The sequence below is a fragment of the Colletotrichum abscissum genome (assembly GCF_030869225.1).
Source record: "Colletotrichum abscissum strain IMI 504890 chromosome Unknown Scaffold_1.1, whole genome shotgun sequence".
Classification (NCBI taxonomy): Eukaryota; Fungi; Ascomycota; class Sordariomycetes; order Glomerellales; family Glomerellaceae; genus Colletotrichum; species Colletotrichum abscissum.
This window is the reverse complement of record NW_026849987.1, coordinates 1,164,949-1,182,007: the sequence shown is the minus strand read 5'-3', so window position 1 is coordinate 1,182,007 and position 17,059 is coordinate 1,164,949. Positions and strand designations below refer to the sequence as shown.

At 53.8% G+C, this 17,059-nt stretch overlaps 3 protein-coding genes across 3 annotated transcripts; 1 reads left to right on the top strand and 2 right to left on the bottom strand.

The window, feature by feature from the left end:
* Positions 1 to 1,869: 1,869 nt before the first annotated feature.
* CABS01_00352 (uncharacterized protein) lies at positions 1,870 to 2,221 on the top strand (the record flags this gene model as incomplete). Its single annotated transcript, XM_060533734.1, has 2 exons — positions 1,870 to 2,076; positions 2,156 to 2,221. 2 exons carry the CDS (start codon positions 1,870 to 1,872, stop codon positions 2,219 to 2,221), a joined length of 273 nt encoding a protein of 90 aa, XP_060406248.1.
* Positions 2,222 to 6,336: 4,115 nt separating this feature from the next.
* Positions 6,337 to 10,954, bottom strand: CABS01_00351 (uncharacterized protein; the record flags this gene model as incomplete). Its single annotated transcript, XM_060533733.1, has 3 exons — positions 6,337 to 7,492; positions 7,545 to 10,070; positions 10,128 to 10,954. 3 exons carry the CDS (start codon positions 10,952 to 10,954, stop codon positions 6,337 to 6,339), a joined length of 4,509 nt encoding a protein of 1,502 aa, XP_060406247.1.
* Positions 10,955 to 12,850: 1,896 nt separating this feature from the next.
* Positions 12,851 to 16,752, bottom strand: CABS01_00350 (leucine rich repeat protein; the record flags this gene model as incomplete). The annotated part of the gene is made up of 5 exons (XM_060533732.1): positions 12,851 to 14,308; positions 14,357 to 14,664; positions 14,716 to 15,000; positions 15,052 to 15,524; positions 15,581 to 16,752. 5 exons carry the CDS (start codon positions 16,750 to 16,752, stop codon positions 12,851 to 12,853), a joined length of 3,696 nt encoding a protein of 1,231 aa, XP_060406246.1.
* Positions 16,753 to 17,059: the final 307 nt, after the last annotated feature.

The following is a 17,059-nucleotide window of genomic DNA, read 5'->3' as shown; positions in this document are numbered from 1 at the left end:
GCCATGTCTAAATGGGCGACGTTCAACGAACGTTGGGTGGACGGGTTGCAGCCCGCGGTCTGAGTTTTGTGAGTGTCACTAGGTATTCGCCTCAACCCATGTCTATCAATCACAAGTAAACGGAAGTAGCCATTGATCTGTTGCACAAAAAGGCAACGTCCAGGCCGTGGCGCCAATTGCGACAAGACTGCTACGACATGTGTCTCTCCACCGGGCCCGAAACTTGAGTGTTTAGAAGCACAGCGAGGCCAGGTACGGGGAAAGGGTCTCGGAAAGCAAGACAACATCTCATCATCGGCACTCCTTACTGTCAGGCACAGGACCACGGGAGCCACTGGGGGCTTACGGGCTGGAGAGGCATCTGACACTAGTCATGATACCGGTGACCTGTTCGCTCCAATTCTCTCTGTAAAGTTGCCTTGGGTCTATGAGTCCATGATCGCTGCTACGTGCTTGACGGGATGGAGATATGAGACTCCCGAAGTGAAGCCAGCCGTTGGTGAGTATCCGTACTCGGTACCTTTAGGTAAGGTCGGTCTACCTAGGTATTGCCGCACGACCCAAATGGCCCAGGGCATCCGATAATACGAAATACCGAGAGCGGGAAAGTCCCTTCCCGAGCTCTTTCCCCCCCATCCGTGACATCATCCCTTCTCGCTACCGCCGTAGGTACTGCGTAAGGCACGAAGTACTGCCAGCATGCTGCAATGACCAATCCCTTCGCACATGTTTCCTGGCTGCTCTTTCCAGAAACCTCGTGTCTCCGCCAGTGCCCGGACGTGGCCCCAACTCTCGATCCCCAATCAAACCGTTTCCACCTCGAGCCGTCTCATTGGTTCCGCGGGCTGACAATGTTTCAACCAGAATTGGGACCAACTTGCTAGGCGCTCCCAACTTCTTGCCCGTTCTTGCCTGTTCCCAGGGTTGGAAAAAATACTACTAGTATTTAGTATTAGTCTAGTCTAGTACTAGTAAGTCTAGTATTAGTCCACCCTTTAAGATACTAGACTAGTATTAGTATAGCTAGTACTAGACTAGACTAGTATTAGTATACTAATTAGTATACTAATTAGTATAAACTATACTATTTATAGTAACTTTATTACTATTTTTAGAAATTTAAATACTAATTTTAAAAAAATCTAAAAAAAATTTAAAAAATATAATAAAAATTATTTTTATAGTAAACATAAGTAAACCTATTTAATTAAAAAATATTTTAACTCAATTTTCAAATTCTTAATTTCTTTTAAAAAAAGCTAATACTTTAAGAGTATTTTATTTAAATAAGAGTATTTGAGCTTTTATAGCTATATAAAGACAATTTCTAATAGTTTTATTTTATTACTAATAAATATTTATAATTAAGGATTAACATTAAATTTAGAAACAATTTTTTTAAATATATACTAATTAGTATACTAATACTAGTCTAGTATAGTATTAGTATAGCCTATACTATACTAGACTAGTATTAGTCTAGGCCATACTAAACTAGCCTAGTATTAGTCCAGGCCATACTAGACTAGACTAGACTAATTTCCAACCCTGCCTGTTCCTGTCATCAGGTCCCACCCGGTCTCGAAGCCACTCCCCAGTCCAGAAAGTACGTACCGTTATACGTACCTGAACTGAGCACGCTGAGGTAGGTGCTGCAATTTGCAACTGCCAACTGCACCTGGACAAGTGGGAATGCGTGCAACTTGCAAGTCGCAAGTGCGAGCAATGTCTGCGTCTGCAGGCAGGTGCAAGTGCAAGTGCAACGCTCTGGCTCAGCTGGTGTGGTGCAGACCAAGCAGGGTTCTGGGGAGCAATTTCTCTGTTTCCTACCGCTGCATCTCCTACCACTCATTCTTTCTCGTCCCATTCATGATTCCCCCATTGGCACTGACATTCACCATTCACCATTCACCGCTCGCCTTATCGCTCCGGCCTCCGGTACCTGACGGGCGTCCTCTCCCGTGTGAACCTCCCCTCCCAATTCTGCGCAATCCATTCACAAACCAAGAGGGGTCACCAGGTACCATACCTGTCTTGGCTTTTCCACTGCCAGGTTCAGCCCAGTCGTCACACCCTGTCAGTCGATCTTCGCATAAGATGCAAATCTTCCCTACGGGAGATATCCCATCTCGCACATCATTGACAACGCATCTAGCTCGCCCCGAATTCTGACTCTTCGCTATCCCCATCTCGGCATCTTTCCCACCTCGTGCTCTACTGACACTGGAGCTTCCTCCCTCTGTTCTGCCCAAGAGAAGGGGGGGGGGGGGGGGGGCCCCCCCCCCCCCCCCCCCCCCCCCCCCCCCCCCCACCTCCCCCCCCCCCCCCCCCCGCCTCCCTCCCCCCCCTCGCGCGCCCGGGCCCCCCTCCCCCTCTGTTCGCGCGGGGGGGGGGGGGGGGGGGGGGGGGGGAGACATCGAGATCCCCACGGAATCCGCTCCGGCGATCAAATTTTTATCCTCACTTCCCTGTGCCAGACGATATGGAGTAATTCATGGAATCGAAATTCAGAGACACATGGCAGAAATGCAACAGAGTTTTCGTCATTCTCTGACTACTCTTTTGTCTTCTTGTTCCTCATTCTCGTGCGTTTCCCGGCCCGGGCGCAACTGCCAGCTCACACCCGTTGGATGTTTGATGGGACTCTCATCTGTCCGTTTCAATGCACAAATGCAAACGTTCGCAGCGGACCACAACCCGCGCGCCGCTGCATCGCACTACTGTACTCCGTACGGCTGCGTTTCTCTCCATCATTTCCCTCTCATAGACTGTCACTCTCATTCTGGTACCCCCGGAGCGTGTATCCCTGCCTGCTCGATATTAATAGCGCTGCTTTTGATATACCCGCTCAAAGTGCCGGCCGTTCTCCCATTCTCATTCCCATTTCATCTCTGATTCAGTACCGACCTGGTCCGGCGTGTCGTCTCTAGCGTGACGATACTCCATAGTCCATTTTCCGTACCAGAGGAGAGGACCACCACCGCATATGCCAACCTACGGCCTGCGACCTGCCTGCTCTACCTTACCTTATCATCTCCAAGCAAACTTGTCTTTCCAACCCCAGCTTCATCCCCCATGTCAGGCCATACCGAAGGCCCCATATCGCCCAGATAACCCGACGGGCTGTACTCCGTAGTCCAGAAAAATCAAGGCAGCCGAGGAAAGCTTTGGGCGCATTTCAGCTCACGCGCACTGTCGCCGTCCGTCCGTTTACCGATCCCACGTTGAGTCTGTGATCCTCAGCACCCTAGAAAGAAGCATTGACGACCAAAAGTTGGCCGACTCTAGATGCCCAATTGCCGCCAGCAATGCCTTCATTCCGGTCTTCCCAACAATGGACAACGCATTTGCCATCTCATTTGCTTTTTTCAACATGGCCCATCCGTCCGCCTCGATTTCGACTTCTTCTTTTCGCTAGTTTTGCCAAATACTTTTGCTTTACGTGCGAAAGCTGGTGTGGAAAACGGGTCCCCCGGCTCTACTGTCTAAGTCTTGCAAGTTTGGTTCGTAAAAGACCAGATGACAGGGCCCCCGTCCCATTCACGAAAAAGCAAGCATGAAGCATAGGCCAACGTCCGATCTCCGGCCCATCATCCAGGACATTTCAGGCCATTCATCGCATTCTAATTCCTCCCTCACATTCAAGCCGTGTCGTAAGACGCAGGTGGGTGTTGCTCTGTAACTCGGCCTTTCCATTGTTGGGACTACCTCAGGACGCTCCAGAAATATCCCATCCCGCTTCCTTCGAGAGCATTCGGCGTTCTTTTACAAAGCGCCACCCCGGAGCCCAATCGGCCCTCACAAACTGTAACACACAGACTCGGAGGACCGAGACACACGATCTTCCCGAGTCTCAACAGCACACCAAGTCTGCCCGTTTTCACCCCTAATCCTTCCTTCCATGGTCGTTTCCAAACTTTTCCATGAGGCCAGAAAGAGAAAGAAAAAAAAGTCCGGTGGCTGGGAGGATTTCCCAGGGTAGCTTTAAACCGGGGTTCATCTTGTATTCCACCTCACGAGCACCTCATCCGTGCATATGTTTCATCGAGGTCGTAGTGCTGCACTCGCTGTCCCTCTGACCGTGACAGCCTGGGTCCGGGGCCCAACGAGAAAGATATCCCCAAAGGCCAGAAACTCTGCAGAGCACGTCGCTCCCTCTCCCGAGTCCCCGGCATGTCCTGCAAAAGACTCTACCTCCGACGACCGACGTGGACTCACCATCTCGCCTTTACAGCTGGTGAGCTGCTCGCTCTGCCACGGGGCGAAAGTGACTTGCAGATCCCAAGAAACGTCCAACCCTCAAATGTGGGTGAGAAGCTCCAACACGCGAAGAGGGGGGGAGGGGAAGCACAGGACCCGTAGATCCACCCCCTCCTTCTTCATGTCGTTCCTGTCCCAAGCTTCCTAGCCGAGTGCAACCGTATTTCAACCTTGAACGTTGAACGTCTTTTTTTTTTTTGATAGCTTTTGCTCAGCCTCCTGTACCTCCATCTCAGTGGCAACTCTCTCAGTGGCAGTAGTAGATACTAGGTAGGAGCTCTCACGCTCTCTGGAGCTATCCCGTCCAGGCTCGCTTTCTTTCGTGTCGAGTTGCCACGAAGAAAGACTAGGTCGATCGACCTGCATATCTAGCCCCTCCATTAGAGCGTTTTCCCTCTTCACCACGGTGTTCAGCAGCCCTCGCGCCTACATTAGTCTCTACAGCTAGGAACCCGATCCAAAAAAGCAGCCCGCTCCCGAGAAATCCGGGTCAGAGAGAGGGGGCACCTTGGTGATCTTGGTTTGCGCGGAGAAGGATTACCTGCAGACTGCAGTAGCTAGACTCGCTCATGTCGTAATATGTTGCACATGAAAAAGAAGAACCTGCAGTAGTGCGCGATAGCAAAGCGAGATATCGCAGCTTACGCCACCTTGGCCACCCTCGTTCCCCCCCATTCAGCGCCGCATCAGGTGGGTGTGAACCGTTTGACCACACCTCTTTCTCTCTGCCCTTCCCACCATCTTCTCATGGATCCAGGAACTATCAGACGAAAGAACCTGAATGTCAACAAACACACAACTACCTCTCTCAAAAAGAATGAAAACGCGTCCCGAAGTCGCGTTTGGCTTATATGCAATGACACGGCAATAGAGGAGACCTAACTGCAGGGTCATGGTATTTACATTGATTGCTACATGGCTCCCTTTCACCATTCTAGTAGATCTTCACATTGTCCTGCCCGTCATGGGCCGAAAGATGCGTGTAAACCCAGCGTAGAAACTGATACACACAGGACCTTGACTTAGCTCAAGCTCCAGAAATCCCCATCAAGGGTTTCTCGAAAAAGAAAAAAAAAAAGAACGCAAGACATACCAGAACCCTCTCTTGGCTCCCTCATCCTCATAGCCTTACTCTACCTGCCAACATGACTCCAGACTTGCCGTCCCTACCCACGGGATACTAAAAGAATAGAAGAGTTTTTTAAAAAAAAAAAACACCCCTCTTAACCTGCCAAGAAAAGATCTACCCCCTCCTCACCTCGAAGATCAACTACAACAGGAGGTATACCCCCAAGCCAAAAACTCAAAACCTCTTCGTAGATCGGAAAACCGTACCCCGAAAAGACTCGGGAAGAAGGGTAGGACTCAGACACGGCACAAACACCTTCACACCACCACAATGACGCCATCACCGCCCGCACCGGCCTGACCTTGCGCTTCTCTCCCTGCGTAGACTGAGAGAGAGAGAGACGATCCTTTCGATCAGGCGTCGGAATAGAAAAAAAAAAAAAAGACTAGAAATAACTTTACGCCACCCAAGCTTCTCAGGACCCCTCAGGGACCAAAAAAAACAAAAAGAGGAGGCACTCAAACGCACACGCAACGCATGGTCCCGACAACACCAGAGCTAGCGCAGCTTCGCGCCGGATCCCACAGCTCAGATTCTTTGTTTGACACGACGGACTGATCAGCCAGCCGGCCGGGCGGCGGCGGGGAGAGAGAGAGGGGGGAGGTCACGGGCCAAGAAAAAAACGAAAGAGACTTGAGTGAGGATAAAGAAAAGAAATTCGGGGTTTGCATTACTAGTTGGTGTGGGACATCTGTATGATAATGAGAACAATACCTACTGCTGCACGCCTCCAAAACCCCTTCCTTCCTCTCTTAGCGAACAAATCTTGCCACATGTGAACTGAACCTACTCCCAACTAAGCCTGGAAACTACCTGGACATAGCTTTCTCCTCTCGTCATCTCTCTCTCTCTCTCTGTCTCTCTCCATGCCCTGCCCCGTGACATCCTTCACCTGCATCCACAGCCAGCCACATCCAGCACGGACTATTGAAACTAGCACCTAGCATTTAATCCAAAACGCGGCCTGCAGTAGCGGCACCGCTCTTATCGCGAGTCTCAGTCTTCTTCAGGGCCTTGCCAAGCTGGATCTCCCCGAGCAGACCCGCGGGCCGTCCACCTGCTGGAGGCCCTGACGGTGCGTCACCCGCCGGTGGTGGGGGAGGTGGTGGCGGGGGAGCTCCCATGCCTGGAGGGGGAGGAGGCGGCGGCGGCGGCGGGCCACCTGGTGCGGGCGATGCCGGCATCGGTGGCGGAGGAGGGGCCGAAGGAGCCTCGGGTGCCGGGCCTGGTGGGGGAGGAGGAGCACCGGTAGCTGGCATAGGCGGCGGGGGAGGAGGGAACGCAGGTGAGGCGTCGCTGCCCATGGCCGGGCTGACAGGGTTAGACATCGGCTTGTCTCCGGTGGCCGAAAGTGGTCGCGGGGGGGCCATGGTTCCGAACAGTATGGAAGCCAGAGCCGCAGCGCTACTGCCGCCAGGACGGTCATCATCGTCGGAATCTTCATCGTCCTCCTTATCCGTGCCCCAGTCATCGTCCTCATCAGGGCGCTTGCGGGAGAAGGGTCCGGAGGGAGCCGGGGGAGAGGCAGCTGCGGGAGCTGCCTTGCTCTCTTGCGCCATACGGTGGAAGGGGTTAGTAGACTGCGCAGCCGCCGGGGGTGGGGGAGGGGCGGCGGCAGGTGCGGAAGGTTCGCTCGGGGCCGAGGTGGATTCGGATGAGTGAGAGAGCATGCGGTGGTACGGGTTGCGGCTCTCGTTCTCGGTCGGTGGGCTTGTGACCACCGTCGGAACAGGGGGCGGAGAAGGCTGCTTCTCGAGCTCCTGACTACTGATCTGGCTACCGCCCTGAGTAGGAGTAGAGGCCTGAGGGGTAATTTGGGATGGGCCATCTTCGTCGTCCGATGAGCTGTCATCATCGTCATTCATAGCCTCGAGCTGGCGTTGAAGCTCCAACTCGCGCTGACGGGCAGCTTCAATCTCGGCCCTCTGTGCTGCCAACTTGGCCTCCTTCTCCTTTTGCTCAGCAAGTGCTGCCTTCTTCTTGCGCTTCTCCTCTTCCTTCTTGAGCTTGCCCTGCTTGACTTGTTCCTCAAGTGCCTTGAGGCGAGCAGCTGCAGATTGTCGTTCGGTCTCAAGATCATCTTGCTGCTCTCTAGCGCTCGCCCTGTGTATCCATTAGCATATGTTCGTCTTCGGTTGTTTTCCAACAGACTTACTCCAATTCCTTGGTGGCACGCTGTTGCTCCTCGTGCTCCCTGGCGAGACGCTCTTCTTCGGCCTGTTTAGCCGCTTGCTCTTCCTCCGCCTTCCGCGAGGCCTCTCTCTCAGCAGCATCGCTCTTGGCGGCCTTCCTCGATGGCGGCGGGGGAGGCTTCTTGGCAGCCGGGGCCGGAGCGCCCGTCTCCTCGGCGAGCCGGGCTTGACGTTCAGTCTCACGACGCTCATCCTCCTCCTCGGCCTGGCGCAGCTTAGCGGCACGCTCGGCTCTCTCGCGCTCCATTCTCTGGGCAGCCGTCTCACCAGGCTTAGTAGGAGCCTTAATACCCAGGGCAGCAAGTCGCTCAGCCATACGCTGCTCAGCCTGCTGCTTGATGAAAGCAGCACGCTCCTCGGGGGTCTTGTAAGAAGAGTACGAGCCTCCGGGAGTAGTGGTGCGCGAGGGAGGCGCAGGGCTCTCGAGGCGGGCGGCGGGGCTGGCCGCAGCAGGCTCTCTTGAGGATGCACGAGCAGCCGAAGGCGAAGACGAGGAAGTAGGACGACGGTCCTGTGCCCGAACACGCGCAGCGCGGCTAGATCGCTGAAGATCAAAGATGAAATCTCTGACTTCATCCTCGACGCCCAGAGCATCCTCCCAGCGTCGCTTCTCATGTTCGTTGGAGGCCGTCGTGGTGCCTTCTTTCAAGTTGTCTTCAATACCGCGAGCAAAGTCACGCACAGAATCTTCCACGTCTCTGACCATGCTCTCGTTGTTCTCCTTCTCGGTCTTGATTTTATGGTTCTCTTCCTCAAGGCGCTTGGGGCCTTCGTCGTCGAAGCTCGACTCAACCTTCTTACCCGTCAAGGCTGCAGTACGTTGCTGCATCATAGCCTTGGCCCGAGCCTTCAGTCTGTCAGACTCTGTTACGGCGCCGCCAGGACCAGTTCCGACAATAGCAGCGGCACTGTTCGGGTGAGCCTTTGCATCCTTGAGCCTGAAGAGCTCGAGTCTTGCTTCTGCAATAGCCTTTTCGGTCTTGCGGACGGCAGAGGCCAGTTCAGGGACCTTGTCTGTGAGATTCTGGAGCTGTCGCTTCAAGGATCGTCTCTCAGCTTCCGAGTCTCCCGACGAAAGTGCAGCATCCGGGTTCGCATCAATGTCGTCCTGGATGCGGCGAATGCGGCGGTACAGCTCCTCGGCCTCCCGACGGTCACGTCTGTCGAGCAAGTCGTCCTCCTCCAAGTTCTTCTCATCAGCAAAATCCATGGCGTCGAGGAGGACTTCCTTCTCTCGGATCTTCTTTTTCAATTGATCAAGTCCAAGGTCATCGTATGCGGTAGAGGATGGCGACTCGGGGCGGGGCGAGTTGTTGCCAACACGGCGACGAGCACTAGACCTATATCCGACCTGTTCATCGTTGTTCTTGAAAACTGTGGCATCCTTACGCCCAGTGCTCTGGCCGCCAGGGGTGCCTCTCAATGAGTGAGTCTTCATGTAGCTGACACCAGTCTTCTGAGGAAGCAGAGCTGCACCAGACTTGGAACGGAACTCTGACTCCTGGCTCAACATTGATCGGATGGTGCCGATAGACTCATTGAAGTTTCTCGTCGAGGGAGGAACAAGCTCAGGCGGCAGCTGGTTAGGCAAAGGATATCCATTGAGCTTCCTGTAAATCAAATGCATAGCAACTGCGAATTCGTCCAGGTTCAGGCGACCCTTGTTACCATTGTCAGCAAGGGTCCAGACACGCTCGAGGTCCGGCTTCTCGAGACCACTCTGTCCAAAGATTTCAATGGCGACGTCTCCGCCGATGAAGCCCTTGTGAAGTCCATCCCATGCCTTGAAGAGTGCGTCGTAGCGTTGCTTCTCCTCCTTGGTGATAGCCCAAGGAATGACGGCATTACCCTGCAGACCCTGCGTAGTGAAGCTTCCCTGCTCCCGGCCTTGCTGAGGCATCATTCTAGCCTGAAGAGCATCGATGTTGGGCAGGCCCGTGGAAGGGGCGTTGACAAGACCCCATTGGCCGGGGCGGCCGGTAGGCTGCGCGTTCAGAGGCGCAGCCATTGGACCTCCGCCCGGCGTGAGGCTATTGCCATACCCGGTGGGCATGGGTGGCATGGGTGGTCGTGGCCCGTTGTATCCCGTGGGTTGCGGGTTCATTCCGGTCGGCTGCGCATTAAGGTTGGGGAACCCAGTCTGCTGAGGTTGCAGCCCTTGTGTCTGCCCGAAGCCCTGAGCTTGCTGCCCGGGGAAACCGGTCATCTGTGCCTGCAGAAGCTGGGAGTTGGAAGTTTGAGGCTGAGGCTGATGAATCGTGGGCTCGGTGCTCGACCTGCCGGTAGCAGTGCTGCCAGGTGTATCTCGGCCGGCGTCCTCCGCAATGCTGAAGTTGATAATGTCCACGACGCTGGACACCTCATTCTTGATGTTCTCGGGCAATGTCGAGGGTATGGACTTTCCAGTGAGCTTCAGGTTGCACAAGTACATTGCGAGGGCGAATTCGGGGAAGTGAAGCTCTCCAGATCGTGTCGTGTCGGCAAGAGTCCTGTATATACTCCGTAAGCACAACTGACTACAAAGAGCAAGCTAGAAAGGCACTGACCAAATGTGTGAGAGCGAGTCGCCGTCCAAGCGTGATCGCATCAGCAGGTCTCTCGCCTTGTCTCCGGACATTGTCGTTGCCTGGCCTTCACCAACCGCAGACTTGAAGAGAGTCTCAAACTTGGACTGATCCGGAGCTGTGATGAACGATAGTCGAATGTTTGGAATCTTGTTGGCAGACTTAGGGCGTCGACCAGCTGGCTTCGGCGTGCCCCCGGTTCGGAAAGAAGCAGCCATCTGGCTAAAGCCCGTGGCTTGGGGCTTGATAGGAGTCGGGGCAGCCGTCTGCTGCTGGCTCTGGAAGCCAGTAGGTTGAGGTTGCTGGGCTTGCGGGAAACCAGTCTGCTGGGCTTGCAGCTGGCCTGGGAATCCAGTCTGTTGAGGCTGCTGCTGCTGAGCAAAACCAGTCGGCTGAGGCTGCTGTTGCTGTTGCTGACCTGGGAATCCAGTCTGCTGAGGCTGCTGCTGCTGCTGCTGCTGCTGCTGCTGCTGCTGTTGCTGGAACTGCGACTGGTACTGCGAGGGGATCGACGGCATCGGGGGAGCGCCGGTCTGGAAGCTCTGCTGCGGCTGCGGCTGGCCGGGGAAGCCGGTGAACTGGGGCTGGAGCTGTTGAGGAGCTTGCTGCTGCGGTTGCTGTTGCATCCCCGGGTAGCCGGTGAACTGCTGTTGCAACGGCGCCTGGCCGAAGCCTGTGGGCTGAGGAGCAAAAGGACCCGGCTGCTGCTGCTGCTGGCCCGGCTGCTGGCCGAAAGAGCTTCCACCATATTGCTGCGCGCCGGGCCGTTGGCTATTGCCGCCCAGGAAGGCATTCGAGTTCGAGTACATGATGGGCGGGGTGATTGGTGCCGACGAGGATGTCGGGCTTCGAAAAGAAAAGGACAGAGATGGAGGAACTCCTGATGGAACGGTTAGGAGACTCGGACGATAAGGGGATTGGGAATCGGGTGAGACGAACGTCACGAGCGGAGGATCTCCGTCGATCAAGGTTGGTTGAAAGAGCGCTTTGCCAATTCCTCTTGTGACAGTTGCAAAAGCAAGAGGTCGCGGAGGTGGCGAGGATAGGGAAAAGTAGAAAGTCAGTGGTGGCCGGAGTTGATGGCAACGCTGGATGACGAAGCGCTCACAAGTGTCCAGCTTGACACGGAGGTTTCAGTAGGAAGGTGCGGCGGCTTGAACGGGGGGGCCAGTAAGGTGAAGTGGTTGGTTTGCCCAGTTGGAACCTGGCAAGCCTGGCAGCAGAGCGAAACAGGGATCTATCAGTGTCCAAATGTGGCTTGGGCTCCAAGTGGGTCTCCTATTGCAGAACATTACGTGATGCCGCATGGACTGGAACTACGTACAGTTATTAGGTGCATATGTCCTTAGCGGAGCGCCTTTCTCCAGCATCCTCACGCTTCGCAGGACCATTGTGTCCAAAAACCGAATCTGGGCCAGAGCTTCCAACAATTGGTCTGTTTGGGAATTCTTATAGGCAGGATAGATTCCTGTCAATTGAGGCTGCAAGTGCTCCAACAGAAAGGCTAATAAGCGCAAGGTATCTCGGTTCGAGTCGGCAAGGTAGTGAGCCCAACCTCGCTTCTTACTTCCATTCGCTTAAACGTACGCTCGGTCCTCGTTAAACGCATCGAAGCTTCTCAGGTGTGTGCCGTCCAAGTCCATTCATTGTTCAGAGGCGTCCATGGAACTTCTACTGACAAGTGTGCTCTGCCACATTCCGTCCTATTACAGACTTACAGAGCAGGACTACTAACATCGTTCCTATGCCAAGCAGGCGAACCGCCCAAACAGCCACAGCTTCTACCCCATACAACATTCTCACTCCTCGTGTCTTGCAGCCTTTGCCCCCCTCCCCGCATCTGCAGCATCAGAGTTTCGACACGTCGGTCCGCGCAAACAAGGAGATGGTAGCCAGTGGTCCCAACGCATCGGCAAATACAAGCCGCCTGCGCGTAGCGTATATGCAGGGATTGCAGCAAGTCTTGGTGGGTACTGCTCAAGTGAAACATCTCAGCCTTTACGGGTACAGAGTAAGGTGTCGCTGCGCCCTTACTGAGTCCAGACACCATTCCACCTGATCCGAACATGCGGCCCTCCTCTCCCCCGCAACGCCGGCCAATGGCCAGCAACATCCGGATCCGGGTGGGTTCCGCATGCAGCGGCCCGAAATCCGGGGTTGGCGATGCGTGTCATGTACGGAGACATCATCAATGCAAGACGCGGAACTACTGTTACTCTCACTATGAAGCGGACATGGTCGAGCCATGTTGAATAATCTCACAATTATGTATTATCGGTGAGAAACTGACTACCCTCCAACCAAAGCATGCTCCATCCTCTGATAGTATTCCTACATTGGGCATAATCCAAAACAAAGTAAGTATGCTGAGCGAGGACCCTCCAACGCCGAAACTGTAAGCCAACCGTGCCCATGGCACGGGATAGAATCCAACACTAATACTAGAGCATTGCTGCGAGTCTGGGTATCAATCCCGCGCGGTATTCCAAAAAACAAAACACCCGTTTCTCCCTTTTATAAACGCCTTGTTAAACAAGAAAACACAAAAAATGATGTTGCCGTCGCTAATGTCTAATGATTTGGTAAACGTGGGAGATTGTATGTGGGACACATGAGTTGGTGTCTTTCGTGTTTTTTTCGTTTCGCTTTTCTTTCGTTCCTTCTTTTTCAATGTTTTTGTTCTTCGTTTCGATTGTGTGTTTGATTCATCTAAGTCTCGTGGTCGACACTGAGGGCCCCGCTTTCCTGCCGACGTCCTGGTCCTGGCCTTGCGTCGAATCGTCGAGGTTGAATCCATGTTGTATCATGTGTTTGAGAAGAGAAAGATCGAACTCATTAGCGTTCTCATCGATGATGCGAGGTGCATCGCGAGACGGTGGTGCGCTGGACGCAATTGAATACTCCTTGACGGGGCTCTCAGCAGGAGCCCATTCGGGAGGGGTCGGAAGACCGGAGGACCCGCTGGCAACCTCTGTCGCGGGGCTTTCCATGACTTCCTCGCGAGTGACATGGTGAGGAGCTGCCGAGGCACCAAACTCTTCCATCCCCTCCAGAGGCGGAGTATTTGCGCCAAAGTATACGCTGCCGCGATAGCCAGGCTGCATAATCTTGCGTCGGGTCTTCATTGCCTTGATGGCAAGGCCTCCGAAGACAGTGCCGAGCTCAAGGGCGATCCAATCCTCCTGGCCTTCCACTTGAGGATCCCACTGCATAATCGCCATCTCCTTTTCAGAACTCAAGGTCCGATTTCTCTCGAGAAGACGTTCAATCTGAGCCGTCTTGACGCTCCACTCGTCCTTCAAGTTCTCCATGAGAGCATTGTTCTTGTCCATTTCCATTGCAAAGTTGTCAAAAGTGGCCTTTGAAAGGACCTTGGACGCGCGGCGGGCTCGAGACGAAGTCGGCTGGCTCGTTGGCATGCCGACGTTCTGGACGCTGAACTTGATAGCCCGGCTGAGCTCAGACCGCGAGAACGGGCAAAACTCCTGGATAGAGCTATTGTGGTCAAGAGATCTAACCATGTGGGATAAGTTGGACAGATTGAAGTTATTCTCCTGTACGTCGAGTGTCGTGAGGGTTTGGTTGAGTTGGATCGCATGTGCCAGATCACCAATGTTCAAGTTCAACTTTTGGTTTCGGATTCGCAGGTGACGCAGCGTCTTGTTCTCGGCGAGTCCGGAGAGAGAGCGCGAGAAGCCCAGGCCGAGTTGACCCTCGTCGAGCTTGGCGGAAAAGCCGGAGAAGTCGAGGTACTGGACCGATTTGTTCGTGGCAAAGAACTCTGACACGGCCATGCAGGCGTCCTCGCTGACTTGTCCAGGGGTTGAAGTTCCCACCAGGCTAAGCAGTCGGATCGATTTGTTGACTGAGAGCGCGTTGATGAGCTTGATGTAGTTGTCTTCGTTTTGAAATTCAACCATATCCATGAAGAGGGACGTCGGCCCGAAATTGTCAACAATGGCAGATACCAAATCGTCCGTGCCGTTCTCGAGATAGTTGCCACTGATAGAGCAAGTAATCACTCTTGCTTCACCCATGCTGCGGAAGAGAGTTGCGATTTGGGAACCGGTCATTGCACAATTATTGAGGTCAAGCCTGCGGAGATAGTCGGCCTGTGAAGACTTCAAGTAGTCGCCCAGGACTTGCAATGTGGCGTCATTGAGCTAGAGCAGAATCAGCAACTGCATGAAAACAAGGTTCACTTGACTTACGTTGATGTGTGAGAGATCCAGCTCCTCAAGTCCCCATCCCATGATAGTCTCGTCGAGGAAGATGGTATCCTTGGCCTGAGTGAGGCAATTTCCTGCGATGCCGAGTTTTCGCAAATTATAGAAATGAGCCAGATTCTGCTTCACGGCCATGTGATCCACGTGTCCAATATTGCGAGAAGTATTGAGAGCCTCCATCTTGTATCCCTGGGAGGGTAAAGCGTCCCAGACTTCCTCCAAGCTTCTCTCGTCAAGGTTGCATCTAGAAATGTCGAGCTCCTTGAGAAGATCCGGAATATGGAGAACGCCCACTGTAAAATCATTAGCCAATTGAGTTGTGAAAACCCATGTAGTCCACTCACCAAGGTCGTCAACTTCAGCTGCCGTCAGTGGGTTCCCACCAACCAGCAAAGTATCACAAGGAGTGCTGCGGGTTTTGAGCAGAAGAAGGATAGGACGAACGACCTCGGGATCCTTCTTGGTCCCGGCACGAGCGCGTGAGACACCAACAATGTTCCGCGATGCCAGAACGTTGGTCAAGTCTATCTTACGGACAGAACCAGAGGTGAAGGCAACGGCGTGAATTTCCTGGGATAACAGTGGGGCAGTCTTGATGATGTCTCGATGCATGGGATCGATGACAAATCCTGCCACGGTTAGCTTGAATGCTTGATAAGGTTCAGGAATTGCCGGCTTACCATCGCGAGAAATGTCAGCTATGGACTCGTCCCATCCCGGAACATCGGTCAGCCCGCAAAGGGGCGAGAAATCGACGTCACGGAACGACAGAGCCTTGAAGTAGTCATTGAAGCGGAGGGCCTTGAAGACTGCCAAAAGCTGGAGTGCCGTGTATCCACCTGCTTCCTTCGCAGGGAGAAGTCGAAATTCTGGGCAGTGCTCCCGGCGTTCGCATTTCCAATTCACAGTCCATTCGGGAGGCTTGCACTGGAACGTCGCACAATACGCCTCGAGGGTGCGCTTAAGTCCACCATAGTCTTGTCCAGTTGGAAGGAGCAACTGAGCGGTGAGACCCCTAATGTCGAAAATGTGCCGTTGCATGTGCTGAGGCCAAGCAGGCTTCACTGCGCGATCTGCCTTCATGAACGTCATGACGATCTCTCTGTACCACCGACTAGCCAGCTCGAGTCGTTTCTCGTTTTCACAAGGGAGTCTTGAATAGGGGTTAGTAACACTGGTGGCAGCCCACAAAATACAGCAGACACATACCGGAATCCAAGAACGAACCGCTCCTCGTGAGGGACCATAGTCGCTTTCAAGCGGACCAGGGACGTCAAGCCAAAAACTACGGTGTTGATTTCGATGTCCTGGGGAGCTTTGTATACGGAAGTCCTGGCGACTCGCACAAGATAGCACTTGTTCTGGCCGAGAAGCAAGTAATACGATGATCCGTCACGAGACTTTTTGGCATTTTCAATGTTCTCGGCTTTGGTACTGAGGAGGGTGGTGCGTTGAACGACTGGGAAGATATCCAATGGGCAGCCTCGGCACGCGGGCTCTTGTGTAGCAACAATGTTGTAAATGGCGGACTCGACGTTGGGAGCAATGAGCCCCTTTGGCACAACAGCTGAGCCCACAGACTCACGAATAGCATGGCGAATCTCCGACATCCACTCGTCTCGCTCAGTAGGCATTCCAAAGAACAACTTTGTGCAAGCCCAAGATACCATTGGCGAAGTCTCGGACCACCAAACATCCAATCCAAAGTGAGGGCTTACACCCTCTTCGTTGAAAATGTTGACGATCCTACTCAATGGAATTTCGACCCGACCATCAGAGTGTGACCCATCCTGACTCAAAGTGGAAGACGTCGAAGACCTCTTCAGGCGCTGAGACGGCGGGGCAAGCTCAGCAAAGTTCGCCCTTGCTGACTCGACACTGCTGAATTTGATGAGGTGCCCATCAGTTAAGACAACATACTCGGCGCGCGATTTCCACAGGCGGCTGTCAGTCTTCAAGGCTCCGTGCTTGAGAATCTTGATAGGAACCGGCGCTGGCGGCTGAGGGCTGAGATAGTTGGGAGTCTCCTCGGACATGTGCGAACTCGCGGAAGAGTCCTTGGAGGCTCGTCGGTTGAGGCGGTAGAAAATAGAGGACGAATTTGAGCCGCCGGATCCGTTGTTCTTGTGAAGAACGCGTTTACTCTTCATTTGGAGGCCGCTCGAGGCCTCCTCAGACATGGACGCAAGGTCGGTTGAGGAGGAACTGCTGCTGACCTTCCGGAAGGTCTTTGCTAAGAAACTACGCCTCTTGCCACCCAGCGCTGGTGTCGAGACACTCCGAAGCTCTGGGGCGGAGCTTTTAGTTGCGGTGTGCGGCTCTCCATGATGTGTTGTCTGAATGGTGGGCAGCATTGACCGTCGGTTCGCAGCAGCGTCCATGGTCGACAGATTTGACGTGCAGTAATCGGGGGTCCAAGCCCAGCCTATTCCGTCGTCGTGGGAATGCCTCGGCCAAATCGGGCCTTCGAGGCCGTCAAGGTCGAGTAATCGATTATTGGGCCATGTAACGTTATCCAAAGGCAAGTCGTCGAGATGGGTTCAATACTATGGCGATTGCGCTGTTTACACTGGGTGGGAAGAAGGTGAGAGAGGAATGAGTTGAGCGGGACAATAGAGGGCTATGTATCTCCGTCGTCGAGCTAACGAAGCGAAGATTGGAGGGTTCGAGATAGTAGAGAAAACGAAG